General features: G+C 33.8%; 3 protein-coding genes across 5 annotated transcripts; all 3 read left to right on the plus strand.

Annotated features, from left to right (window-relative positions):
* Positions 1–5,854: 5,854 nt before the first annotated feature.
* Positions 5,855–8,412, plus strand: LOC104241170 (RING-H2 finger protein ATL48-like). The gene is made up of 2 exons (XM_009796088.2): positions 5,855–6,135; positions 7,799–8,412. Exons 1-2 carry the CDS (start codon positions 6,060–6,062, stop codon positions 7,969–7,971), a joined length of 249 nt encoding a protein of 82 aa, XP_009794390.1. The 5' UTR covers positions 5,855–6,059; the 3' UTR covers positions 7,972–8,412.
* Positions 8,413–9,299: 887 nt separating this feature from the next.
* LOC104241171 (ubiquitin-conjugating enzyme E2-23 kDa-like) lies at positions 9,300–13,419 on the plus strand. Of its 3 annotated transcripts, none has more exons than XM_009796091.2 (7): positions 9,300–9,400; positions 11,100–11,170; positions 11,354–11,433; positions 11,864–11,978; positions 12,175–12,227; positions 12,719–12,847; positions 12,993–13,419. In XM_009796091.2, exons 2-7 carry the CDS (start codon positions 11,127–11,129, stop codon positions 13,127–13,129), a joined length of 558 nt encoding a protein of 185 aa, XP_009794393.1. In that variant the 5' UTR covers positions 9,300–9,400; positions 11,100–11,126; the 3' UTR covers positions 13,130–13,419. The 3 variants fall into 3 exon arrangements, with proteins under 3 accessions (XP_009794393.1, XP_070018605.1, XP_009794391.1); XM_070162504.1 differs by lacking the exon at positions 9,300–9,400 and adding an exon at positions 9,448–9,468; XM_009796089.2 differs by lacking the exon at positions 9,300–9,400 and adding an exon at positions 9,464–9,586.
* Positions 13,420–15,856: 2,437 nt separating this feature from the next.
* Positions 15,857–17,608, plus strand: LOC138881527 (uncharacterized). The gene is made up of 3 exons (XM_070161761.1): positions 15,857–16,256; positions 16,418–16,560; positions 17,165–17,608. The coding sequence occupies exons 1-3, from the start codon at positions 15,857–15,859 to the stop codon at positions 17,606–17,608; spliced, it is 987 nt and encodes a 328-aa protein (XP_070017862.1).
* Positions 17,609–24,693: the final 7,085 nt, after the last annotated feature.

Consider the following 24,693-nt stretch of genomic DNA (forward strand, 5'->3'; position numbering starts at 1 on the left):
TAATAATTCATTTGAAATGCCCTCGCAAAGAATCATACCTCCGGGCATATATTAAAACTAACGATTAAATTGTGAAGACTGATAGTAAAGCTATGACCTGAATCCAGCAAACTTTAGCGGAATGGAACAAATTTCGATATAAGAACGTACAAAGACAACAAAACCCCAACTTCTGAAAAATAAACCTTACGAAGAACACATTAGAGCAAATGCATATTCCCTGAAAAATGCAGGTAGGTCCTGGGCGAACTCTCCTCAGTAACCAAACATATATCATGAGTAGCATGGTCTGGACCACATTTTTACATTTTTCTGAAAGGTTAAATAGGTACTAGAAATCATATTCGATGGGGACTAGCCAGCAAATCAATCCGATGAGAGCCACAATCAGAATTTATAATCTAGAATAATGCTATAATCCAATAATCTAACATTATTTATAACCCATTGATGAAAATCCCAAATCTGAAAAGGAAATAGACTACAAACTATATGACCAACTATTCATAATGATTGACGAGATAAATGTGCAGAAATCACAAGAAAAGCAATAGCTTCTGTTTGAAAGAACAAAACAACAATTTCAGCTCGATTTCATAGGCTTTTGATCTAGATTTACTTCAAGGTTCAAATGTCTTTACATACCTGGAAATGAAAGTCAAAAGGAAGTAAGATCAACAAGCATAACAACAGCTATCACCAGCAGCAACAAACAGCCCCAATCAAACAATATCTCGTACAACTTTAAACCAAATTTGAAGACCAATTCTAAAACCTTTCTCCCTCAGGTGAGTTGAGATTGTTTCAGAAGTTTAAAAACAATTCTCAATTAGTAAAAACTTCAATGGAACAGCAGAATTGTCTTCCTGTGTGTGTATATCCGTGTATGTCTTAGCCCTCAATTTTCAGAATTTTTATAGTTTTAAATCTCTTTCTCCTAAATCTCTTAAGCTCTCTCTCTGTGTATCTTTCCTATCTCCTCCTCTCTCTTTATACAAATCTGTCCCCTCTTCTCAGTGCTGCCCGACCCCCTTCATTTTATTTAAAACAGATTTTTTGCACTAAAATCTGATCTTTTCCACCTTTTAATCCCACTAAGGCCATCCTTTTTAATGATCAGCACTCCCAATCCCTTTGTCCCCCATTATTGCATTAATTAATACCCCATTGACAAAGAACTAAGGATAAAGTATCACACTTACTGTTTTATTCCCTAAATCACCCCTGAAATTCCCTTACTATTACTGCCCTAAACCAAACTACCTAAACTGAACAATTATCTACTAATCTGCCTAACAGTTAACAACCAATTCCTAAAGTCTTACAGCAGAAAATACAAAGATTTCCAATTTAGGATAATATTCACAGAATTTCAACTAATCAGACAATTAACAATCAGAACTAAAACCAAACAGAATGTTGAATGATTCAATCTATAAAAACAAACTAATCAATGAAGCTTAATCAAATGATTACGTATTATAACTGACATTGATCAGCAAACAATGAAAACATGCAATTCAAATAATTTCAGTATTATTGCCAGAATCAAAGATTAAATGGAAACTAATTAATCGACGCAACTTATTAATCGATTACACACATAACAATCATAGCATACATAAACAAATGACAGAATTGGACAAAATAAAAGTCCACTGAAGATGAGCAGAATTAATTGCTAGAAAAATGGAAAAAATTAATAAAACTAAATTAAACAGATACATAGATAGAAAATCATGAATACAAAAATGAAGGAAAATAAAGTAAAATACCTCGGAAATATTCTGACCCAGGCTCGAATCCAAATTTGGACACTTTGAGGTCGAACAGACTGTAATCGAAGTATTCTCAATTGAGAATACCTCGATTAAGGTCTATTAGACCCCAATCTATTATTTAATTCGGACAGATTCCATGGTTTGGATTTTTAGGGTTCCTGATTTTTCGATTTAAGATTCGAGCATTTCTAGACATATTTGAACAGAACCAAGGTCATTTATGTTATGAGGGAAGCCTAGTGGATATCAGGTGTGAGTTTGGGGTAGGTTGGGGTAGGGTTAGGTTTTGCTCGAATCTTCGATTGAAGATTCGAGGAGCTTCGGCCTGATTCGAGCAAAATGGTTAAGGGATTCGTGGAGAGGGCGGTTAGGTGCTCTAGTGGTGTGAATTTCACGGCCACCGGAGCCGGCGCCGCCGGGTTTACGGCGAGGGAACGGGGTGGCGGCTATTAGGGTTCCTCGTCTCTGAAAGAGACGAGGTTTGATGAGAAAATGAGAGGAGGGGGGCTTGGTTTGGGGAGGGGGGTTAGTTTGGACCCCTTATATATCGCACGTGAGGATTGGATCCAGACCGTTCGATCTGATGAGATTAATGGTCTGGATTAACCGAGTAAGTGGAATGACGTCGTTTTGTTTATCCTTAAGACCGGATCAGTTTTGGATGGGAACGGGTCGGGTGTGGAAGAATTAATCTGGAGCGTTAATCAAGTGAAATCAACGGACCAGATTGAGAATGATGAAACAACGTCGTTTAATTTAGCTACAGGTGAACTGGATTTGGGACGGGTATGGGCTGGTTTTGGACGGGTTTAAAGGTGTATTTTGTTTGGGCTTTGAAACTTTTGGCCCAAATCCGGGTTTTCTAATTTTTCCTTTCTTTTTATTTTCTAAATTTTCTAAAATCAACAACCAAATTAACTTATTAGAATACTAATTATCCTTTAATTATATTTATTACATACAACTAAATGTCAATTAACAATAAAACCAACATAATTTATCAGTGCTAAAAAATGCAAAAGTCCCTATTTTTCTGTGATTTTCCGTTTTGTAAAACAAACCTGTTAATTCCTAAATTGTAAAACTAAATCCTAAATGCACATGTAACACAAATTACATTATATATATATATATATATATATATATATATATATATATATATATATTTGTATTTTTAATGCATTAATAAAACTACACATGCACACATACCTATGCAAACAAACAGGAAAACCCAATATTTCCTCAAAATAACACACAATTAAAGAAAAGACCTAATTTCGGGAGTTATTTTGGAGTAATTCGTATGAGGCAAAAATCACGTGCTCACACATCTATTAGGACCATAAAATATCTAAACAACCCACTTGGTGGGTGAATAGGTCCACATATATCCCCATGTTTACGCTCTAAAAGGCAGCGGATTCAATGCCAACCTTCATTGGTGATGGTCTAGTGATCATTTTGCCTTGATAACAAGCATCACAAGAAAATTCGTCATTTGTAAGAATCTTCAGGTTCTTTAATGGATGCCCGCTCGAATTTTCAGTAATTCATCTCATCATTATTGATCCAGGATGGCCCAAAGGGCCATGCCAAAGCACAAAAGTATTTGAATCCGTAAACTTTTGGTTTACGATAGAATGTGCTTCAGCTGTACTAATTTTTGAATAGTATAAACCAGAAGATAAAGTTGGTAACTTTTCTACAATGCATTTCTGGCCAGAAATATTCTTTGTAATACAAAGATATTCCATGTTCATTTCATCTATTGTCTCAACATGATACCCATTTTAGTGGATATCTATAAAACTCAACAAGTTTCTTCGGGACTTGGAGGAGAATAATGCATTGTCTATAATAAGTTTTGTTCCTTTAGATAGAAATATAATGGCTCTTCCGGAGCCTTCAATCAAACTTATATTACCACAAATTGTTGAAAGATTTGCTTTTTTACTTATGCAAATAAGAAAAGTATTTCTGATATTTGAATATGACATGAGTTCTTCCACTATCAATAACACAAATATCTTCATGATTTGTCTTTGATCCAAACATAATTTGAGGATTATCCATATTCTTCAAAATGACATAAATAAAATATATTATAGTAAACATCATTATCAAAACATAACTTTTATTTATGTACAACAATTACATAACCATACTATCTATTACAAACAACAAAAATTAAAATATTTACATTTCTACAAATTCACTACCGATTACATGACTTGTTTCTCCTTCTGGGAGTGCAAAGTAATCAGCTACATCCAAATGCATGAAGTCTAAATTATCTTCAGAAATAAAATTTGCTTCAGTATTTTTCTCTGTCTTCTTTAGGGAGGCTTGATAAAGTTCAACCAGGTGCTTTGGCGTACGACAGGTACGAGACCAGTGCCCTTTTCCTCCACATCTGTAGCATGCATTTTCTGCATTTGGTGTTTGCACCGCTTCATGCATTTGTTCCTTCTTTTTCCACTGTCGGTGGTGAGGAGAGTTCTTTGGTGCATTATTATTACCATGATTAGAGTTTCTTCCCCGACCACGGCCATGACCACGACTGGGGCCATGACCTCTTCCATGTTTAGCTTGGTGAAAGTTCGTCTCATTCACTTCAGGGGATGGACAAGAACCAGTAGGTCGGCTTTCATGGTTTTTCATTAATAGCCCATTATGTTGCTCGGCTACAAGAAGTTGTGAGATAAGTTCAGAATACTTTTTAAATCCTATCTCTCAATATTGCTGCTGTAGGAGCATATTCGAGGCATGAAAAGTGGTGAAAGTTTTCTCTAACATATCATGATTAGTAATATTATCACCACATAATTTCAATTGGGAAATAATTCTGAACATAGCAGAATTATACTCACTGATAGATTTAAAATCTTATAGACTTAGATGAGTCCAATCATATCGTGCTTGTGGAAGAACGACCATCTTCAGGTGGTCATATCTATCTTTTAAATTATTGCACAGTATGACTGGATCTTTAATAGTAAGATATTCCATTTTCAGGCCCTCATCAAGGTGATGGCGTAGGAATAATCATTGCTTTGGCACGGTCTTGGTTTGATGCCTGATTTTATCTTTGATGGTGTCTGCCAGACCCATCGCATCAAGATGAATTTCAGCATCAAACACCCAAGACATGTAGCTTTTGCTCGATATATTCAGGACTACAAATTCAAGTTTAGAAAGATTTGACATTATTTAGGAAAAGAAAATTCGTACCTCTAATACTTTTATAGTATTTGCTCGAGATGGCAGAGTCTCGTGCTGATAACGTGTTATGAAATAAAGACTGTAAAGTAAAGACAAGTATAGAGAGAAACTGATATATTATTCAAATTCAAAATTAATGTACATAATGAACTGAAATCTCTTCTATTTATAGAAGAAAGGAAGCTGCTGTGTAAGATGCCACTGCAAGCTGCTGTGTAAGCTGCTACTATACCAGATATGGATAATCTTCTACTGAGAGCAATGTTTATCCATAACGGAGTACTGAATGGATAAGCTCATTGTACCCAGTATAGATAATCTTCTACTAGAGGTAATGATTATCCATAACGGAGTACTGAAAGGATAAGCTCATTGTACCCGGTATGGATAATCTTCTACCGGGGATAATGTTTATCCATAACCGGGTACCGAAGTGATAAGCTTCTTCAGGAAACTTATTTCCAATAGAATATTAAATAGATAAACATATTTACGGCGGATTCCCGTATGGATAAGCTTCTTCAGGAAACTTATTTACAACGGAATACTAAATAAACATCCATAATATAATATATTTATAACACATTTCAATTTATATTACACTACTTCCTTATTTTTTTCCAAACGAATGACATATACATATATATATATATATATATATATATATATATATATATATATATATATATATATATATAATCGAATTTCAAATAGTTTATTTTACTCTTGATAAAAATATTTTATAGTTATTAGTCACATAAATATTATGATTTATTTAAGAATACTAATTGTATTATAATCATATAAATTTTATGATATAAGTAAATTGGAATAGAGGGTGTACTTGGGAAAAGGGAAAAAAGAAAAGAAAAAGAGGAGGAAAGAGGGGAAGAGAGCGGCACACGTAGTTACACTTCAGACCTCAAAGACTCGAGACTAAAACGACTCGGGGGAAGAGAGGAAAACAGAAACGAGAAAATTAGATTTGAAAAAGGAAAAACAAAATCCAAAGTTGTTGGATATCTATTATATAGGGGGAATTGAGATAGAAGAAGGATGGGAATGGCTGATTCAGAACTGGATTCAATCTTCCCCGATACCAAGCGCCACCGTAACCCTCTTGTTCCTATTGGTACATTTTTCAAACCCTAATTTAACTTTTGCTCTAATTTTTTTTAGTATAGTTCAACTTTGTATTCATTTTGATGTTGTCTCTATATAAGTATCTATCCAATTATTGCTCAATTTTAAGCTTTTAGTTATGCTTTCCGTCTGGGTTTTTCCGTTGAAGAGTTTGACGGTTGTATGCCAATTGACCTGTACTTTTGTCTTATATATCTCCAAATATACAAAAATTATCAGATCACATACAATATTTAATATATGCTCGAATTTATTCCGTGAAACGGGTGCTAATATTCAATCTCGGTTCATAAAATGATTAAAATGAAACTTGCAACTTTTGTATTTGAACTTGAAGTTCTTGCATTCTGTTACTCCTTCCTTCTTTCCCTATTACATGATACTATATTCATTTGTACGAGAAAATGGTGCTGATTTTTGAACCATGTCTCAGATGATCCATATTAGTATTAAAGACAGTTTATAGATACCTTATTAAAACAAAAAGACAGTTTATGTCCCTCAAGTGCTATTACCTAATTAGTTGAAATATAGGAGGTTATCTCGTCAATGAGGAATGCCCTTATAAAAAAAGAGATATAGGATGTTCTCTTGCTTGTTGTGATTAAGATAGGAGGGGTCCTTCACATTCTTGGCTACTTTCTTACTTGCTACCTTTCTTGAGCAACATAGTAATGTTCCCGTCTGTGATGCGTTAGCCCTTTACAAAAACTTGGGCAGCCAAAACTCAACTTCACATGACACAGGTGGCTTGGCCTTACTGCAATGCAGTAATCCTGCTGGTAGCTCGGCTGTATCGCAATACTCTAAGCCTGCAATTGTACCGGCAACTCTTTTTACTAGTTTCTCCTTCTGTTTGCACCCGCCTTGCTAAATTCACTTCTAATTTCCTAATTTTAAGCCTTAGGCATGCTTCAAACGTTATTTAGGACTTGTGCAGGGTACAGAGTGTTAAAGATTGCTTACATCTGGGGTGTCAAATGATGGTAATTATCCGGTTAAGTGTCTAATGGTTCTTATAGACTCAGCTATATAACTTCACAGCTTGGTGTTTAGCTCAAATGTGAAAACTAACTTCTCCTTTTTAGAAACAGCAATGATGCAACTTTGCAAATTCATGACTGAGTCAACTGTATATCCAACCTTTGAGCAAGCAAAAAAGTAATTCTGCCTGTGTCATAGTTGAATGAAACAAAAGCCTAAAAAACATCGAACCTACAAAACCACCCTAATGCTCAAGTTCTTTAGTAGTAATCAGTTTGAGTTACATGTGGTGAGGAACAGGTTCTGATGCCTGCTTTATTTGTACTGAGCATGTAAGTCATGTAGGGAGAGAATGTTGCTCAGAATGTCTACCCTAGTTCCTTCATTCTGGTCTTATATGGAGGGCTAGATGTTTCTGCTTGTAAGGAGAGGTCATCTGGGTCTTCTATATGAATTCTTTAGAAGCGGCACATCTGCAGAATTATGTATTGTAGGAGTTTCAGCTGCATTATCTTCCTTTATGTGTCGTTGTAGTCCTTCGGATCCTCGTTGATCATCCATTGATTTCATGTTTTGCTAAATGGTGGTTGAACACTCTAGTCAATAGCAGAACTTACTTTGTCTAACTCATATTCTCATTGTGCAATTAACGATTTTGTGATTTTCAGGTGCCTTTGTCACTGCAGGAGTGCTCACAGCAGGGCTAATTAGTTTCAAGCGGGGAAATTCTCAATTAGGTCAGCAACTAATGAGAGCTAGAGTTCTTGCTCAAGGTGGTACAGTTGTGCTGATGGTTGGGTCAGCGTATTACTATGGAGATAGTTTTAAGCGTGCTGGGTGACTACCAACCATGGCTGTGGACTTCTCTGATTCTCCTGTTTGGAGTTGCATTCAGCGGGGAAAAGGGATTCCATATTTGCTAGGAGGTAGTTCTTTTCATGGCTGGCATTGCCGCCCAACCACTCCCGCACCTCACTGGAAAAAAAGTAGAGGAAAATAAATAACAGAGTGAAAATAATGATGTGTTTATGGTTTTTTAAGGGGGGACTTGACTGTCGCGCTTTCTCTCTGATTTACGTGGTTTTAATTTTGATGTTAGTTGAAATTGAGTTAATTGTGGCTTCTTGAGGGTTAGTTTAAAGCTCCGAACTCGAAAAAACTCTTATTCTCGAGCTTTGCTGATGAGTGTTATAGTAGTCCCACATTGGATATAAATAGGTTTGTAAGAAGGTTCACCTATTGCTTTAGGTTTTGAAATGGATGTTCAAATTCTTTTCAATTATTTTTGGCTTTTTATTTTTTATTTTTATGAATTGATTAGTGAAGAGGTGCTTTACCATTGGGAGTTTATTATGATACACTTTCTTTCTGAGAACACAACCACCTATTGCTTTAAACTTCGAATTGGATGTGCGGATCTTTTTACAATTATTGTGGTTTTTTTTTTAATGAATGGATTTGAGAAATGCATTACAGTTGGGAGCTTTATAATGATACATTTCCTTTTTGAACACAAGTCAAACAGGAAGAAAGAGAATTCTCTTTATTGCCAAATAACGTTAAATTACAACGTCAAAAGTGCAGATAAATCAGATTCATGTATCGCTGCCATTATTAAATTTAAGTGCTATTGTTTTGCAACGCTTTAAACTTATGAAGTCCTAATTGGGCTCTTGTTTTACATTGGTACTTGATCAATTCACCAAAATGAATATATTAAGCACTTTATTTCAAAATTGTACACTTGTGATCTTTGTTTTATTTCCACTTTCTTCCCCCCTTCCTTCTCACATTCCAATTCGAGCTGAGCTAAAATACAATCTAGCCGAGCCCGGTTCGTTGCCCAAGCCTAAGCAGAACAAGTACAAAAGAGCAGGAAAAAAATTGCAAAAACTTTGCTAATGTAGAAATGGGGGAAAATGGTAGTTTCAGGTGATATATTTAACATCAAACAGAAATGTCGAAAGCATTTCCATTGTTCAAAGAAAGTCAAGTCCAAAAAACTTATTTCCCAAAAGGAACATTAAACAAGCGAAAAATATTAAGGCCAACAAAATTTATTTTATTTGTCCAGATAAAATAACCCCATTATTTAAAGTAGTGGAAAAGAGGGAAATACGGGTATACTACTGACATGGGGTACCTTTGTTTTTTGGTTCAGTTACATAAATGGGGAGTGGAGTGAGTGAAGAAGAAGCCAAGGTAAATGCAAGGAATGGTAAAAAAAAAAAGATTAACGCAATACGCAAAACAAAGCCACGTAATTTGTGGTGAGTTGTTGGCACATAGCACGTGCCCCTTTTCAACTCTGTATGCAACTCCGCCTCAACGCCAACATGTCGACACTTTCCCCTTTTTCCCCTTCCCTTTTATTTTGTTGTCCTTTTTCTCTCTTATTATTTCTTTTGATTGATTGTTTTGTCCAATTCAGATCTTCTACTTTGCCCATATTTCTGGTTAGTCTAAGTTTATCTTGATATTTTATCTCATATGAACTTTAGTCTTGATGTTGTGTATTGTGTTTGCATGTTGTGGCAATTGAATGAATTGTAATTATTTAAGGGTATTTTTACTTTGATGGGTTGGGTTTCTTCTGCTTAAATCTGCCAAAGTTTTGATCTTTTCAATATTTGGTTCATCCAGCCTATCTAATTGTTTGCATTGCCAAGACTAGATTAAACTTTTGGGTGCTGTGGTTCTTGGGATGGATTTATCTAATTTGAGGGAGTCAAGTTTGTCAGTATTTTGCAATGAGAACTTTTTAGAGTTATAGAAACTTTTGTGCGTCTGTCTTAATTTTACTTTTTGAACTGCATTATGGATGTGAAGATTTCGTTCTAATATTGTGTTAGATGTGGTTTGCCACTTAATGCCAAATGAAAATGTTGTTATTGAAATATATACTAATAATTAAGCAAGACTAAGGCGGTTGCTGTAACTTGATTGTGATTTCCTGGTAAATGATACCCTTTTGTAGCTATGCTACTATCAGGAACAGATGAAACTCCGAGGCTTATCATTAACTCCACACTTCCCCATTAGTAGGATTTCATGTAATTTATGCATCCGCAAAAGTGCCCCCCTTAACTAGATTGCTGATAAAGAGGCAATGACAAGTTGCAGCTCAAGCTGACAGTCTATATTATGTGACCCCGCACATATAGTTGCTTGATATGGTGATACTAATTTGTATCTAATTGTGCTGACATCATGATTGCTCAAAAGCTCTAAGTCAAATTCAAGTCCATCGTTTTGTAAGAAAAGCTACTTTTAAAGAACCCTTGTCTTTGGAATGTTTGAAATGCATCACCGTGTGTTTCAGTAGATGAATTAGTAATAAGTTAAATGAAGGTTGAGCAGCTCAATGGAGATGGTATTAAGTATTAAACTCACTGATGGGATGAGTTTGAAACTGAGTTTCCCCTTTCGATGCTGATGTTTCCTAGACATCTTCTGTCGGTTATTTTATTTAAACCATCCTTGAATATGTTTAATGGGGATGAGGTAGACCTAAAATCACATTGAAGGAAGTTGTCTAGAAAGACCTACAATCTCTTGAAATCCACGTGAACCTCGTGGAGAATATGATATAAGGAAGAAAAAGAATCTCTATAGGCAACATCTATTAGTTGGGACTAAGGTTTAGTGGTGTTAGTAATTTACTTTAACTTCAATGTCAGAGTCATATCTGCCAGTAGCAAATATAGAGATCTTCTAGTGCTAGAGAAACTAAATTCTTATAATGTTGGATTGAGATGTACTTAAGCGACATGGACAGCAAGATTCATGTAACTAATCCCAACTTGCTTGGGATTAAGGCGTGTAGTCGTTGTTGTAATAACCATTTTCTTCTTATGCTCGTGCAAAACAGCCATGTAATTTCTCATTTTATTTGTTTGGTTTCTTTATTTGCATCTTGTTTATTGAACAGACAAACTTATATGTTGAATTCTTGCCTTCATTACGCAGATTTGAGGATCAATAATTAGTTGAAAAATGTCTTCTCCAAGCAAAAGAAGAGATATGGATGTTATGAAATTGTAAGAACGTCCGAGATATGGTTTTCTTGCTGTCATTGATATATTTTTACTGATTCTAAACAGTTTGGCTTTTACTTCATCTTATCTGAATTCTGATCAATGTTTCTGAATACATATGAAAGTCAATATGGCAGGTTTTCATTTACCACCATGAGATTTCTTTCTCTCATTTTCATTTCACAGGATGATGAGTGATTACACAGTGGAGACAATAAATGACGGAATTACGGAGTTCAACGTGGAATTTCACGGCCCAAAAGAAAGTAATGTCACGAAGATACTAGTTTAGTTTTGTCTTTTATCAGTTTTGTTACTTTGTTGAAGGATCATTTTTCCCTTGATTGGATTTCTCCTTCTTAAAGTTAGTTTTTGAAGAGAGTGCAGCAATTCTAATTGGATTACATGGATTAGTTTCTATATACAGTGATACCTAAAATTTTGTCTCTTAATTATCTCAAAAGTGTCATAACTTTAACACTCATTAGCCGATATTTTTAGCATACGAATAGCCAATCAAGACATTTCTGCTCTCAGTTGCTAAAGTAGCTCGTCTATCAGAATATTGCACTTGTTGCTTTTCCGTAGAGCAGCATATTACATATTCAAATGGAATTGCTATTGGAGATGAGGCTATTTTCTTAGATAATGCAGACTGATAGAGTTAGTTGGTTTTGCGTATGAATTTTGTTACAGGCCTTTATGAAGGTGGAGTCTGGAAAATAAGGGTCGAGTTACCAGATGCTTATCCTTACAAGTCTCCTTCCATTGGGTTTCTCAACAAAATATTCCACCCCAATGTTGATGAGCTGTGAGCAACATATACATTCTTTCTGCATTTTAAGCAATTTGCTGTTACTTTGTTAGTCACATGTAAGATGTGTTAGATAGTCATATTTGTGTTGGCCGTCTTCCATCTTTTAGTCTCTTTGTTGAACCTTTGTACCACAATTCTACGTAGACGATAGTAATGCACCATTACTCACGAGATTCATCTGTTATTGCAGGTCTGGCTCTGTATGTTTGGATGTCATCAATCAGTCATGGAGCCCTATGTTTGGTAATTGCATACTGCTAAGTGAACAAAGCACTAAGACTTTTAGAGTGAAACGAAAGTTTAAACGCATGAAGTCTTCTTTTTAGTTTGTTTCACACAACTGCTTTTTCTTTGTCATCTAACTGAAGGTTTGTGCTCAAGTTTCTTTAAGCATGGCTGTACACATGAATTAATACAAGTCAATTTTTTGTATGCTGCGGCACTAATGTAGGCATTGACAACCTTAAAAAGGGTCTATAACAGAAGCTCAACTCTCATTTCACTGTTCAGATTATGTAGAAAACATCTTCTGTTGAAATGAAAATGACGAAAGGTGTCATCCTTGTGTCTGATTTAAGGCGTGAGTCGTATAAGTTAGCTTTGTTCTTACACTCCATTTATGTTCTTTTCAAGAAATTGTTTATGGAAATTCAGCCCTAGATGTTGACAACTTCATAAAATGTTCCTGAACTGTGAGCTTTTCCACATCTGACCAAGCATATGCCAATGTGCAGATCTCTTAAATGTATTTGAGGTGTTTCTGCCACAGCTTTTGCTATATCCAAATCCTTCGGATCCATTGAATGGTGATGCAGCATCTCTGATGATGAAAGACAAGAATCAGTATGAGCAAAAAGTGAAAGGTAATTTGACAACCATGGCCGACGTGTATGTTAGGCACATATTCTACGTTGTAAATATGCTTTTGTAATGAAATGGAACTTCTAGTCATGTATGAGAATGTAAACCAATGATCATTGATTGTTCACACATCATTTTATGATGCAGAGTATTGTGAGCGATATGCAAAGAAGGAGAACATTGTTGGCTCACCGAAAGATGAGAGTGATGAAGAGATTAGTGAAGAGGATTTCAGTGGACAGAGCGATAGTGATGACGAAGTTGTTGGACATGCTGATCCCTGAGTTGAATAGACTAGATCCTAAATGGAGATCATGTTTAGTTCATTTTTATCCTTGCATGTAATATTCGATTCATCCTCGCATGTAAATCAAGGTGCCATAGGTAGTTTAGGGACAATATATATAACATGCAGATATGTGATGATTTTAAATCTATTTGGAAACTTTCAGCCCCATGGTTAATGTAATCAATGTATGCATCAATTCAGATTCCAGTTTCAAACCAATTGCGCCATTTCATGGCTGCTGGGTATGAGCTATGATATATTAAACATTTTGTTATTCTAATGCAACTCTGTGCTGCAACATCTTCAAGGCTTTTTGCACTGAACCCATTTACTTTTACTAAACTTTTTACATGTATATCTATATTTCGTGTCGAAGATGATGAATTCAGTTGGAACTCATCAAATGTATGGTCCAGCTGCCTCTGGCCTCAAAATAATACTGGTTAATTTATCACTTAGCTTTCCCCTGCTTCTCCAGTTCATTACAGGTATAATCCTGTCAAAACTCTTCTAAATTATTTCTTGTTTTATTGTCAAATTCATCAGCTTTATGTATAAAGAACACCTCTTTTGGTTTTGTGTGCGCGTGTTCAATGGCAATGAAATGAGTGTTGTTTGATTGGTTTATTCAGTTTGTATAATTTAGCACTATCATATTGTTTTTAGGTGTGTACCAAGAAAAGCAGGAAGAAAAAACTTAAGAAAAGCAGAAACAGAGAAGGCCCGAAGTAAACGATAAAATGATACCTCTGTATAACAATATTGTTTGTTCAGATATTTTTTTGTTTTTATAGTGAATGATTGTTGTACACATAATAATTGTTATCATTTAAATATTTTTTGGTTGTTATAGAGAAAAATTATCCAAAAATTAACTTTTTCCACCTTTTAATGTTACACATAAAAAGATAATTTTAATTAAAATCTCAAACTATATGCATATCCACTAATTAAGTATTAAAAAAGCTACTATATGATTAATAAATTCATAACTAAATGTACAAAAATTTAAGCTCTTAACGCACACATTTTAAAGCTAAGCTACTAGAAAATTTAAAAGTCTAAAAAAGCTATGTGCAGATCATTAAATCTTAGCATTATGCAAGATGGGAAATCTGGCCAATGAAAAAGATTGTATGTATAAATCTTTAAATATTAGACATTATGCACGAAAGATCCTTTTGTGCAATGAAATGAAAATATACAAGCATATATTTTAGGGAAATTTTCGTTCCTATACTATATAGGAAACTATATTACCAAATATGTTCATAGTTTGCATATTACCCTTCATGTTAATAGTATTTCTACATAATATATACAATGCATTAAATAAGGAATTATTGTAGCTGTAGGATTCCTTATTTAGGCGCGCTAAAAAAAGAAAATTTAATATTTTCCAGATCTTCCACAACGCAAATCACGCACAGTAATAACTATCGTCGACTTCGTTACAAAATTTCCGTACTCTGTTTTAGAGATAGACTCTGTTTCAATTTTTTCTCTGATTTCACAAATCAAAATCGACAAAACCTTCTACAATTCTTCTGCAACAAAAGCAATTATGACGAAAATACCAATTATGCTACAATCAAATGGGAATTGGGATAGCTTTGGTCGATTTAGAGAATTCGAGGTCAATGACATTGTAGTCGATGACGATGCAAGTTACAGTCTATTACTTTCTACAATAGCACATCAATTAATGATTGATACATCCGAAAAAATTATAGAAATCAAATACATTGTCAACGAGCATTGTCCTCCAATGAAAATTAGGAACGATATGGGTGTTTGTGTATACATGGAGACGAAAAAGGAAAACAAAAACTTAGGATCATATCCGCTATGTATAACTGTTCGCGATTTCAATATGGAATTGAGTATCACAAATGAGAACACAGCTGCAGGTGTGTGATGTAATTTTTTCTATGAAATTCTGACAATTTGTAAATGAACTACAAATTATCTACATTTTATCTACAAATAAACTATATATATATAAGTATGGATTTTTGCAATATCTACATTTATTCTACATTAAAACTACAAAAAATTTGAAAAATTAATATGAAATACTGAATTTCAACCTTTCTACAAATTATCTACACTGGTGATAACATTATTTATATTTATTTTCATGCAGGTTCGTCTGGAATACTAAAGTTACTTGATATGCCAACATCTCCTGTTATAAAGGAATATGAAAGTATAATAATAACAGATAGTACACCAAGTTCTATTGAAGTAGGACAAGTATACCAAGACAAGAAAATAATTTCAACTGCAATGAAGCACTATTCTGTCATGCACAAGTTCCAATTCAGGGCTAAAAGATCTAGTGCTAGAAGGTATGAACATATGAATAGTCAAAGATTATTATTTTTCTAATTTTGTAGTTTATTTGTAATTTTTTAGTTCTTCAGTTTTCCTTGTGGTAATGTTTAACAGAATTGTAGTTGAATTGTAGTTATGTTGTATTTATATTGTATAATGTGATTGTTTAAGCTACAACAAGTTTTTTTTAAATCTAAATTTTAACCCATTGTTTAAAATGTATTTATTTTGTAGCTACTGGCTGATATGAGTTGGTGAAAATTGTACATGACACTTCAAAGCAACTAGCATAAATGATTCTACAATGTTCAAGGTCAGAAATTTTGACAACTAGCACACGTGCTCTTTAATGAACAATACATTCATACAACGCAAACCTACTGCCATGGTAGTTGGTAGCATGATTATTCCAAAATATTCTGATCCTAAGACAATTTACACCCCAAAAGGCATTCAATTTGACATGTTGTCTGAACACGGCGTGAATCTAACCTACATGCAAGCCTGGAGAGCAAAGGAAAAGGCTTTACAATTTTTGAGAGGTCATCCTGCTGACTCCTACAACAAATTGCCTAATTATTTGTATATTCTAGAGAAGACTTATCCGGGGTCTGTAGTTAAATTGAAGAAGACAGACGATGACTGCTTCTTGTATGTATTTGTTGCGATTTGTACGTCAATCAGTGGTTGGGAATATTGTAGGCCAGTTGTAGTAATTGATGAGACCTTTTTAAAGTCAGCATATAAGGGAATAATGCTAACAACCAGTACAATGGATGCAGCAGGTACTGAAGTTTTATTTAGAGAAATATTGTAACTTGTATGTTTTTTATAGTACTTGCAGATTAATTGTAGATATATTGTAGAATAACTGCAGTTTGTATATATATGTCTTCTTCTGCATTTTTACTGCAGCCAATTAATTGCTTCTTGCCACATAATGTAGGTACCATATTACCATTGGCATATGCTGTTGTTGATTTAGAGAATGACACATCATGGAAGTGGTTTTTTGAGCAATTCAAGCTCGCGTATGGTGAAAGACCAAATATGTGTGTTGTTTCGGATCGGAATGAGAGTATCTTGAAGGTAACATCTATTGTTTATCCCGGCATGCCACATTATTCTTGCATGTGACATATTTGGACAAATATACGAGCAAAATTCAAGAAGAGACATCTTAAGCTAAGTGAATTATACTTTGCCATGGCGCGGTCATACACACTTGATGAATTTAATGAAAGGATGTCAAAAACTGATGAGATTGACCCCCGTGTTAAAGTATACTTATACGATATTGGATATTATAGATGGTCTCGAGTACATGCTACGGTGAATAAAACTTGGACTATGACATCAAACACTGCAGAGTTGTTGAATGTTGTAACAAAATATGCAAGAGAGTTATTGATAGTAGAACTATTAGAGTGTATGAGGACCCTTCTTGAACGTTGGACGAAAGAAAAATTATTGAAAGCAAAGGGTACATTCACGTACCTTGGATACAAATTCAACAAAGAGTTAGATGACAACAGAACATTGTCGCACAAGCTTAGAGTAAGATATGATTATTTATTGAATCAAATTCATAAACAACATAGTGTAGATTTTTGTAGATATTTTGAAGATATTTTGTAAATAGCTTGATTTTAACCATATATGAATTGTTTTTTTGTTTGTAATGTACTCGCAGGTGAGGGCTTCAACAGACTACATCTATACAGTAATAGATGGTGTGAGGCGCTATATTGTTTGTCTTGAAAACAAGAAATGTAGTTGTGGGCAATTCCAGTTTGATGAACTACCTTGTCCACATGCTTTGGCTGCTTTAAGACAAAGGGATGAGTCTTTTGAAGAATATTGTTCTTCTTATTACACAAGGGCGAACCTCTTGCGTACGTATGAAATACCAGTAAATCCGCTGCCTGATGAGAACAAATGGAATGTGTCACAACATATAACTGAAAAAGTAGTAAATTCACCTAAAGGAGGGAAAAGGCAGCCAGGAAGACCTCAAAAAGAAAGATACAAAATATATGATGAAATAAATTCAAAAAAGTACAAGGTTTCATGCGGCAACTGCGGAGGAGAAGGGCATAACAAAAGATCTTGCAAGAATGCACCCAAAATGAAATAAAATTTTATGTAGTTAACAGAATATTTCATAAAATTTGTTAGTTAGTTTTGGATAACAAATTTTGATGTGTAATCGTTGGTTTTTTTAAGATCATAATGTAGTTAGTTAGGATGTTTCTATACTGAGATAATATTTTCATAGATTGATTTGTTTATGAATATTTTATATATATATAATCTATAATTTTTTTTACTATATATGGAATCCTTTACATAGTTGTTAATGTGTTTTTACAGTTTATCTACAATAAAACTACAAAAAAATACATTATCTGAAATTTATAGAGTATATACATTATAAATCTGTAGGAAAGTAGTTAAAAACTTAAAATATTGTAGATGAAGTATTGTTTACATTAAAAAAATGAATATAAAAGAAACAAAACACATTGTTAAAATATTCTACAAATTATCTACAAATATAACTACAAAAAAACTACAATATCTGTAGCTGACAAAATATATTGATTAAAATTCAGGTAGAAAAAATCTTTATGGTGAAAATAATGTAGATTAGAATAATTGTATAAAATTTCAGTTGCAAAGGATTTAAATGCTAAAAATAATGAAGATCAAGTACTGTACATATTCAACAAGTGAATATAAACCCAACAAACGGTTACCATTGTACTACTATACTGGATAAGAAAAAAAAAACAAAGGCTACTAAAATTGTAGCACATGTCTGCTACAATTAAAACATAATAAATTGTTCAAAAACTTGTCTACCATCTATCTTATAAACTAGCATCAACTACACAATTGTAATACATGTTCCATTCCAAACATTACAACTACTTCTTCTTCCTCTGGACTCTTGTTTTCTCATTCAAAGCTGGTGCACCTTTCCTCCTTGCCAATTTGCCTGTCACCTCACTATCACTAGTTACCCCAATCTCCTGCTTTTTCTAGCATAGTCCCAAAGTAACGCTCCATAGCGTCTACGGTGTTGGTCAATACTAGAAAGATCTTCTGTCGGAATTGATAATTCTCCAATACTAATATACTTTGCAAAGGCAGCAACAAATACACCACAATCGCTGCAAAAGATAAAAAAATATCAATATTTACCAAACCATCAGAAAAAGGGTTAAATGTAAAGAAAGAAAGAAGATTTTTGTTACAGTAATCCTTCTTTTTGTTGTGGTATCTCTCCGACGATCCATTGAATGTTAAGAGGGTCGGTAACAAGTTTCTCAATGTATGCTTTTGTATTCTTGAAGTTGATGTCTTTACGCTTCCCATAAAGCTCGGTGCATGACAAATCCAAATGGATAATAATAGAAAACTTGTCGACACAAGATTCAACAATAGAGTGATTGTGTGAAGAGATCATGGAATCATACGCATAAAGACACATTTCTGCAATGTCAAAAACAACCAACACCCAGTGAAATTTTTCTATAATATTGATGGGCATGATGACATAATCAACTTCATCTCATGCAACATTTGCGAGTAGTCTATACCCCAATATATATTCTGCTACAACATCCTGGGGTTTGACAACAGAAAACTTCTTTTCTTAAGGAGAATTTTTGAACTTTTCATAAATTTGATCAATCCTAGTCTTGAACACACAATATGTTGTAGTAAATCTGGTGTTGTTATGGGGGCCATACTTGCCTCTTTTTCTCAAGTAATACATTATAACATTAATGTGCTGCAACAAAAGCAGATTGCATTTATTCTACATATTATCTCAAAATATTCTACACAAAACTACAAATAACTACAATACATCTACAATCAAAAATACAAAGCATCTATTCATTCAGAATACAAACTATCTACAGTTTATCTACAAAATATCTACAAATTAAATACATTGAATCTTACTGAGTCATTAAGGACTTGTTCTGGGTGTGCAAGGGAAAAGAACCACTCCTTCTTGTCAACCTTTTCAACTCCAAGATCCAACCATGGCTTAGTTTGGTTGTCCTTTATAGAATACAGAGCCTTCCTCCTATATAAACAAATAGAAATTAAAATATAATTGTTGAATGAAGTGGATGTGTAAAAGATGAATGCTGGAATAAAAGTGTCAAATTGTGCAACCTAACCTCTTTGGACCTGTGTCGGTACCATTGTATAACCATTTGTGGAATTGATCCAACAACTCAAGGTCTACATTTTGACTAATAACACTAGTAAACGGGTGCTTGAGGTGAAATATTTGAGGTCCAACCGAGGTGCTTCCACCAGAACTGTATAAAGAGAGAAATGGTGATCGGGAATGCTTTCCCGACTGCCTTGTTCTACCTTGATGCACAGGTGTTGTTTCATTTTGTATAGGCTCGCCGAACTTAACCAACTGGGAGAAGTTATCAGGCAGCTCGAAATCAGCAAGCGTAACCTCCTTCTTCTCACCTCCGAATTCTTCTGAATCACCTACATTTACATACTCTGCCTCTTCACCTACATTATCATCTTCCAGATTCTGCTATTCTGTTTGAGCTGCTACTGTCACTTCGTGAATTGGAGATTGAGCATGCATATCTTCCCTCTCTGAAACACCATGTATATATAACTTAATAGAATGGTAAAAATATTGAAACAAAAAGAAAATATCTCTGAAAACAATTTCAAACCTGCATTCTCTTCATCAACAGTCCCTTCATAATGTGTATATAAATCAACACGTGCTGGATGATTTTCTTTACCATGTGCACGTTCAACATGTTCTATTTTTTTCATTAAAAATGTTAAATAATATTGGATAGTATTGGCTTGACAACTTATGAAGATATGAAGGTGTGTCATAATATCTACACAAATTTGTATTGCTGTGTAAATAAGCTGAATTTAATTGTATATATTGTGTATATATAATGTAGACAAATTATAGTTATGTTGTAGATAATTTGTAGTTATTTTGTAGATATATTGTATGTAATTGTAGATATACTGGAGATATATTGTAGATACCTGTTTTGCTGGGGCTGCACTGTTTCACCACTATTGAACTGAAATTACTGATTGTTCTTGTCTTTTGGTTGGTCAGTATTTTTTGTTGAACTCCCAGCAAACTGTAAGTTTTGTATTAGTTAGGATATATATTTTAGAGGTGACATAAATAGTTTTGTTAATATGATTAAGAATCAAATGTTACCTTTGCATAAACTTGATAATTTGGATTGTTTATCACCTGCAAAACAGTCTTGACTGAATCCTTTATTAGGTCTCGAAGGCTATCTAGTTCTTCAAATACATCTTTCCTAAATTTTTCAAGCTTTTCATCGACCTACATAATAAAAAAAATACATAGTTACCTTCAGGAATATGTATTAAAAAACAGATACACTATTATATAAAAATCAGAATGCTTTTTAGGACTACATGTTACCTTCTCAACACCTCTTTTTAACTTTTTATTTTACGAAGAATAGACTCCTTTTCCTCTTTTCCAATTGATTCTTTGAGTTACAATGGAGGAGCATCAACTTTTGGATTCTCAGAAACATGTTCAACTTCTTCAATTGTGTACTCAACTTTATCAGGCAAAGACATCACTGAAAGCTCTTCAGGTGATTCATTTATGTTGGTGAACTGAATGATGAAAAAAATAAATTAGCTTGTTTGAGGCAGAATATGTATACAAAATGTAGATATTTTGTAGATAATTTGTATTATCATAAATAAAGACCATTTACCTTTATCCATTCAGGCTTGATCATTTTGTCTTCAATTGCAGCTAACTAAATCTGACCCTTAGCAGTTGACCAGTTTAGTATGCGAAGGATTGAATTTGAAATCTTTGTAGCTATATCAATGTTGACGGAAGAGCAACACTTATACAACCATACTTGCATGGCTAGTGGGAATCCTCGAATGAGATAAGAATGAATGAAAGGATTTAGCCTGTGCCTAACAGATTCAATCAACTATCTGTAAGACTGAACACCCCATGAAAATGACTCATATTGATCGGATTCAACCAAATAAAACCTAAAATGATCTACCAACCCAATATGGTCTCTCTCTGAAGGACAAATGAAATATTCTACGAGATATAGAATACATAACTTGACTGCAGCCTCATCATTGATCCAACTTTTGGTGGTTACTATCTGTTTTAGGTATGTCTTCTCCACTTTTACCTTGTTTGGAAAGTAACTGCTCATTATCTTACTGACATAACTAAGAGTGTAACCAAAGTCTGTCACCTTAGTATGACATCTAAGACCAGTTATTACTGCAAACTCTCTCAATCCAAAATTTAACCTCTCATATTTTAACTCAGCTGTAAAATAGGAAGCATCAGATGATTTCAATTCATACTTCATAAGAAAATGAATAGCTTGATTTTGCATGCATAAATTGGGAAATAACAATAAATAACCAAAGCATGTTTTCTTGAACAACTTCAAACCATTTGGAGACAAAAGCGCTTTAATTTGGCTAGGAATGCTAGGGTCACATAATGTCTGGAATCTAAGCACCCCATAATCAACATTATGGGATGCAAAAAAATGTCCATTCTGGAAAATGTTGATTATGGGATGCAAAAAAATGTCCATTCTGGAAAATTCAACAAATGTAATCTAACACTAATACAGTAATTAAAAAGCACTGATACATTTGTATGTTTCAATAAAATAACTTCAAAAATATACAATATAACAACAATGTTAAATAGATCAACAAATCTACAATTAAACTATAAAATTAAGACAAATAATCTCACATAATTTCATTGCTTAAAAACATAGATACATATGCAATTTATATACAACATTTCTACAAAAATCTACAAATCAAAAAAATCACAGATTATGTAGATTTTTAACAACTAAAACAGGCAAAATAAGTAGTGAAGAAATTAAAAAATTCTTACCTTCACCATTGAGTGTTTTCGAACATTTTTAGGAGTTTTAACACTAGGGGCTTTTTTGAATTTTTCTTCTTTTTGGGAGTTTTGAACTGGGAGCCACCTTAGCTTTCTTTCCATGTTTACTGATAGACACATTTTCTACAAAATCATCATCTAGAACTATCCCTTTTCGTTTCCTATCCGCTTGTTTGATTGACCTCGAAGATTCTCCAACATCGAAATCATGTTTTTGTTTAGTTCTAGCTTCAGCCCTGATTTGACTCGGAGAAACACTATGCTTCATATCTACAATTGCATGTGCAGATTTTCTTTGCTTTTGGGGTGAATGTGGTGATAATACACCCAAATCGAAAGAAGGTACATCTGATTCTAGATCTTTTTTAGGGTTGTGTTTTGAAGCTTTGTTCTTCTTCATTGAGAAATTTTGAAGCTGAAGGTAAATGTGTTTATGAACGAAATTGAAGATTTGACTTCAATTTTGACTGGTTTTGTAGAAGAAAAACCTTGATTTTGGACGTTAATGGTAGATGGTTACCTTTGTTTTTCTTGTTTTAGCAGAGGGAATAATGGCTAGAATCGTGTGTGTGTCGTGATACATGGGTGAGGTTGTGGGTTTAGGAAAGAGAAACGTGGGGGTGGGGGGTGGAATATGGAGGAATATATGGTACCATTAATTTAGGAGTGATATAAGGTACAATTAATTTACTGTTAAAACACCTTATGGTATAGAATTGGTAATTAGGTATACTAAATGTAATTAAATCAAATCTTAAACATTGAGGGTAATATAGTTTCCTATATGGCATATGAATGTAAAAATTCCTATATTTTAATGGACTTAAATAAAATCTTTAGTTATGAAAGTATATACTAATGTAAAAAGTGCATTAAAGTTTTAAAATATTTGGTCAAATAATATCTTTAGACTTTTTAGCATTCCTAAAATTCAGCATGACTGTTATAGAGGGATAATTTTACAAAGAATGTACTACGCTATAAAGATGGATGTTGCTATTATAGGTGAAAAACTGTTATAGAAAGGTAAAATATAACATAAAAATCGATTTTAAAAACAGGCACAATATCATCATATCATATCATATCATCATCATACTATACTAAAACTAGGAAGCCCCTACAGCTAAAAGTTGAATTACCTTAACGCCCATGAAAAATTGAACACCCATTTTGCCCTTCCTTTGAGTCTTACTCCTACACTATCCTTGTACTAAAAGGTACTGTACCTTCTAACAAAAGATAAATTTGTACCACATTAAACGGCTGGATAAATGAATTCGAAACCTAAATGGCAAGTTTTTAGATTCAAAACACGTTTCTAAAGTTTTGAAAAAAAAGTTACTTTTCTACCTAAAACGCGATATTATACTGTGTTTTATTTTAACGGAATTTTAGCCATTAAAGTAAAACGCAGTATAATACTACGTTTTACATTATGTGTGCTTAGTCCCCAAAGAAATGGAAATGTTTTGCCGTGGGAAAACGTGGATCTTCTATTGTGGGAAAACGCATTATAATAGTGCGTTTTACATCCCAAAGAAATGAGATCTGGGAAGCACACCTCTTCATTTTATTAGATAAAACTCCAATACTTAAATTAAATTAGAATTTTGAACTATGTGTTCAATTAAAACCCGTTGTACAAAATGTGACGAAGGGGTTTAGGAGGTAGATATTTTTGGATTATTTAAATGATCTAACTCTTGACCATTTTATTAACCCGCCGTCTCATAAATATAACCCCTATATAATCTGAGATGGATTGATAAAATTTTGTTAACTATCAAATTCATACATTGCACGTATAATCTTGAAACAAGAAAACATTCATTACATCATTATTTTCAAAGAGGTATATATATATATTGTTGCGGAATATCGTGGGTTAACTAGCACACAATCACACACAAAGCAAATAGAGAAGAAAAATCAACACAAGGATTTAACGAGGTTCAGCCAAGCCTAATCCTCGGGGCAAAAGCAGAGAGAGTTTTCCACTATGAATGAGAAAAGAAGCACAATACAATCTATAGAATCCCCAACTACAACCCCTATATATAGATCCCAAAAGGTCCCAAACATATATGAGAAAGGTTTCCCAATTTGACAAGGACTATAGGTTTTCCTTTCCCAATTCTATTAGGACAATGAGTTTTCCTAAACCTATAGGGAATATGGGTTTCCTAAAAATACAAGGAAATAATTCAAGCCACAAATAACAAATCTTCCCCTTG

This window comes from Nicotiana sylvestris, chromosome 11, assembly GCF_000393655.2.
Source record: "Nicotiana sylvestris chromosome 11, ASM39365v2, whole genome shotgun sequence".
NCBI classification, from domain to species: domain Eukaryota; kingdom Viridiplantae; phylum Streptophyta; class Magnoliopsida; order Solanales; family Solanaceae; genus Nicotiana; species Nicotiana sylvestris.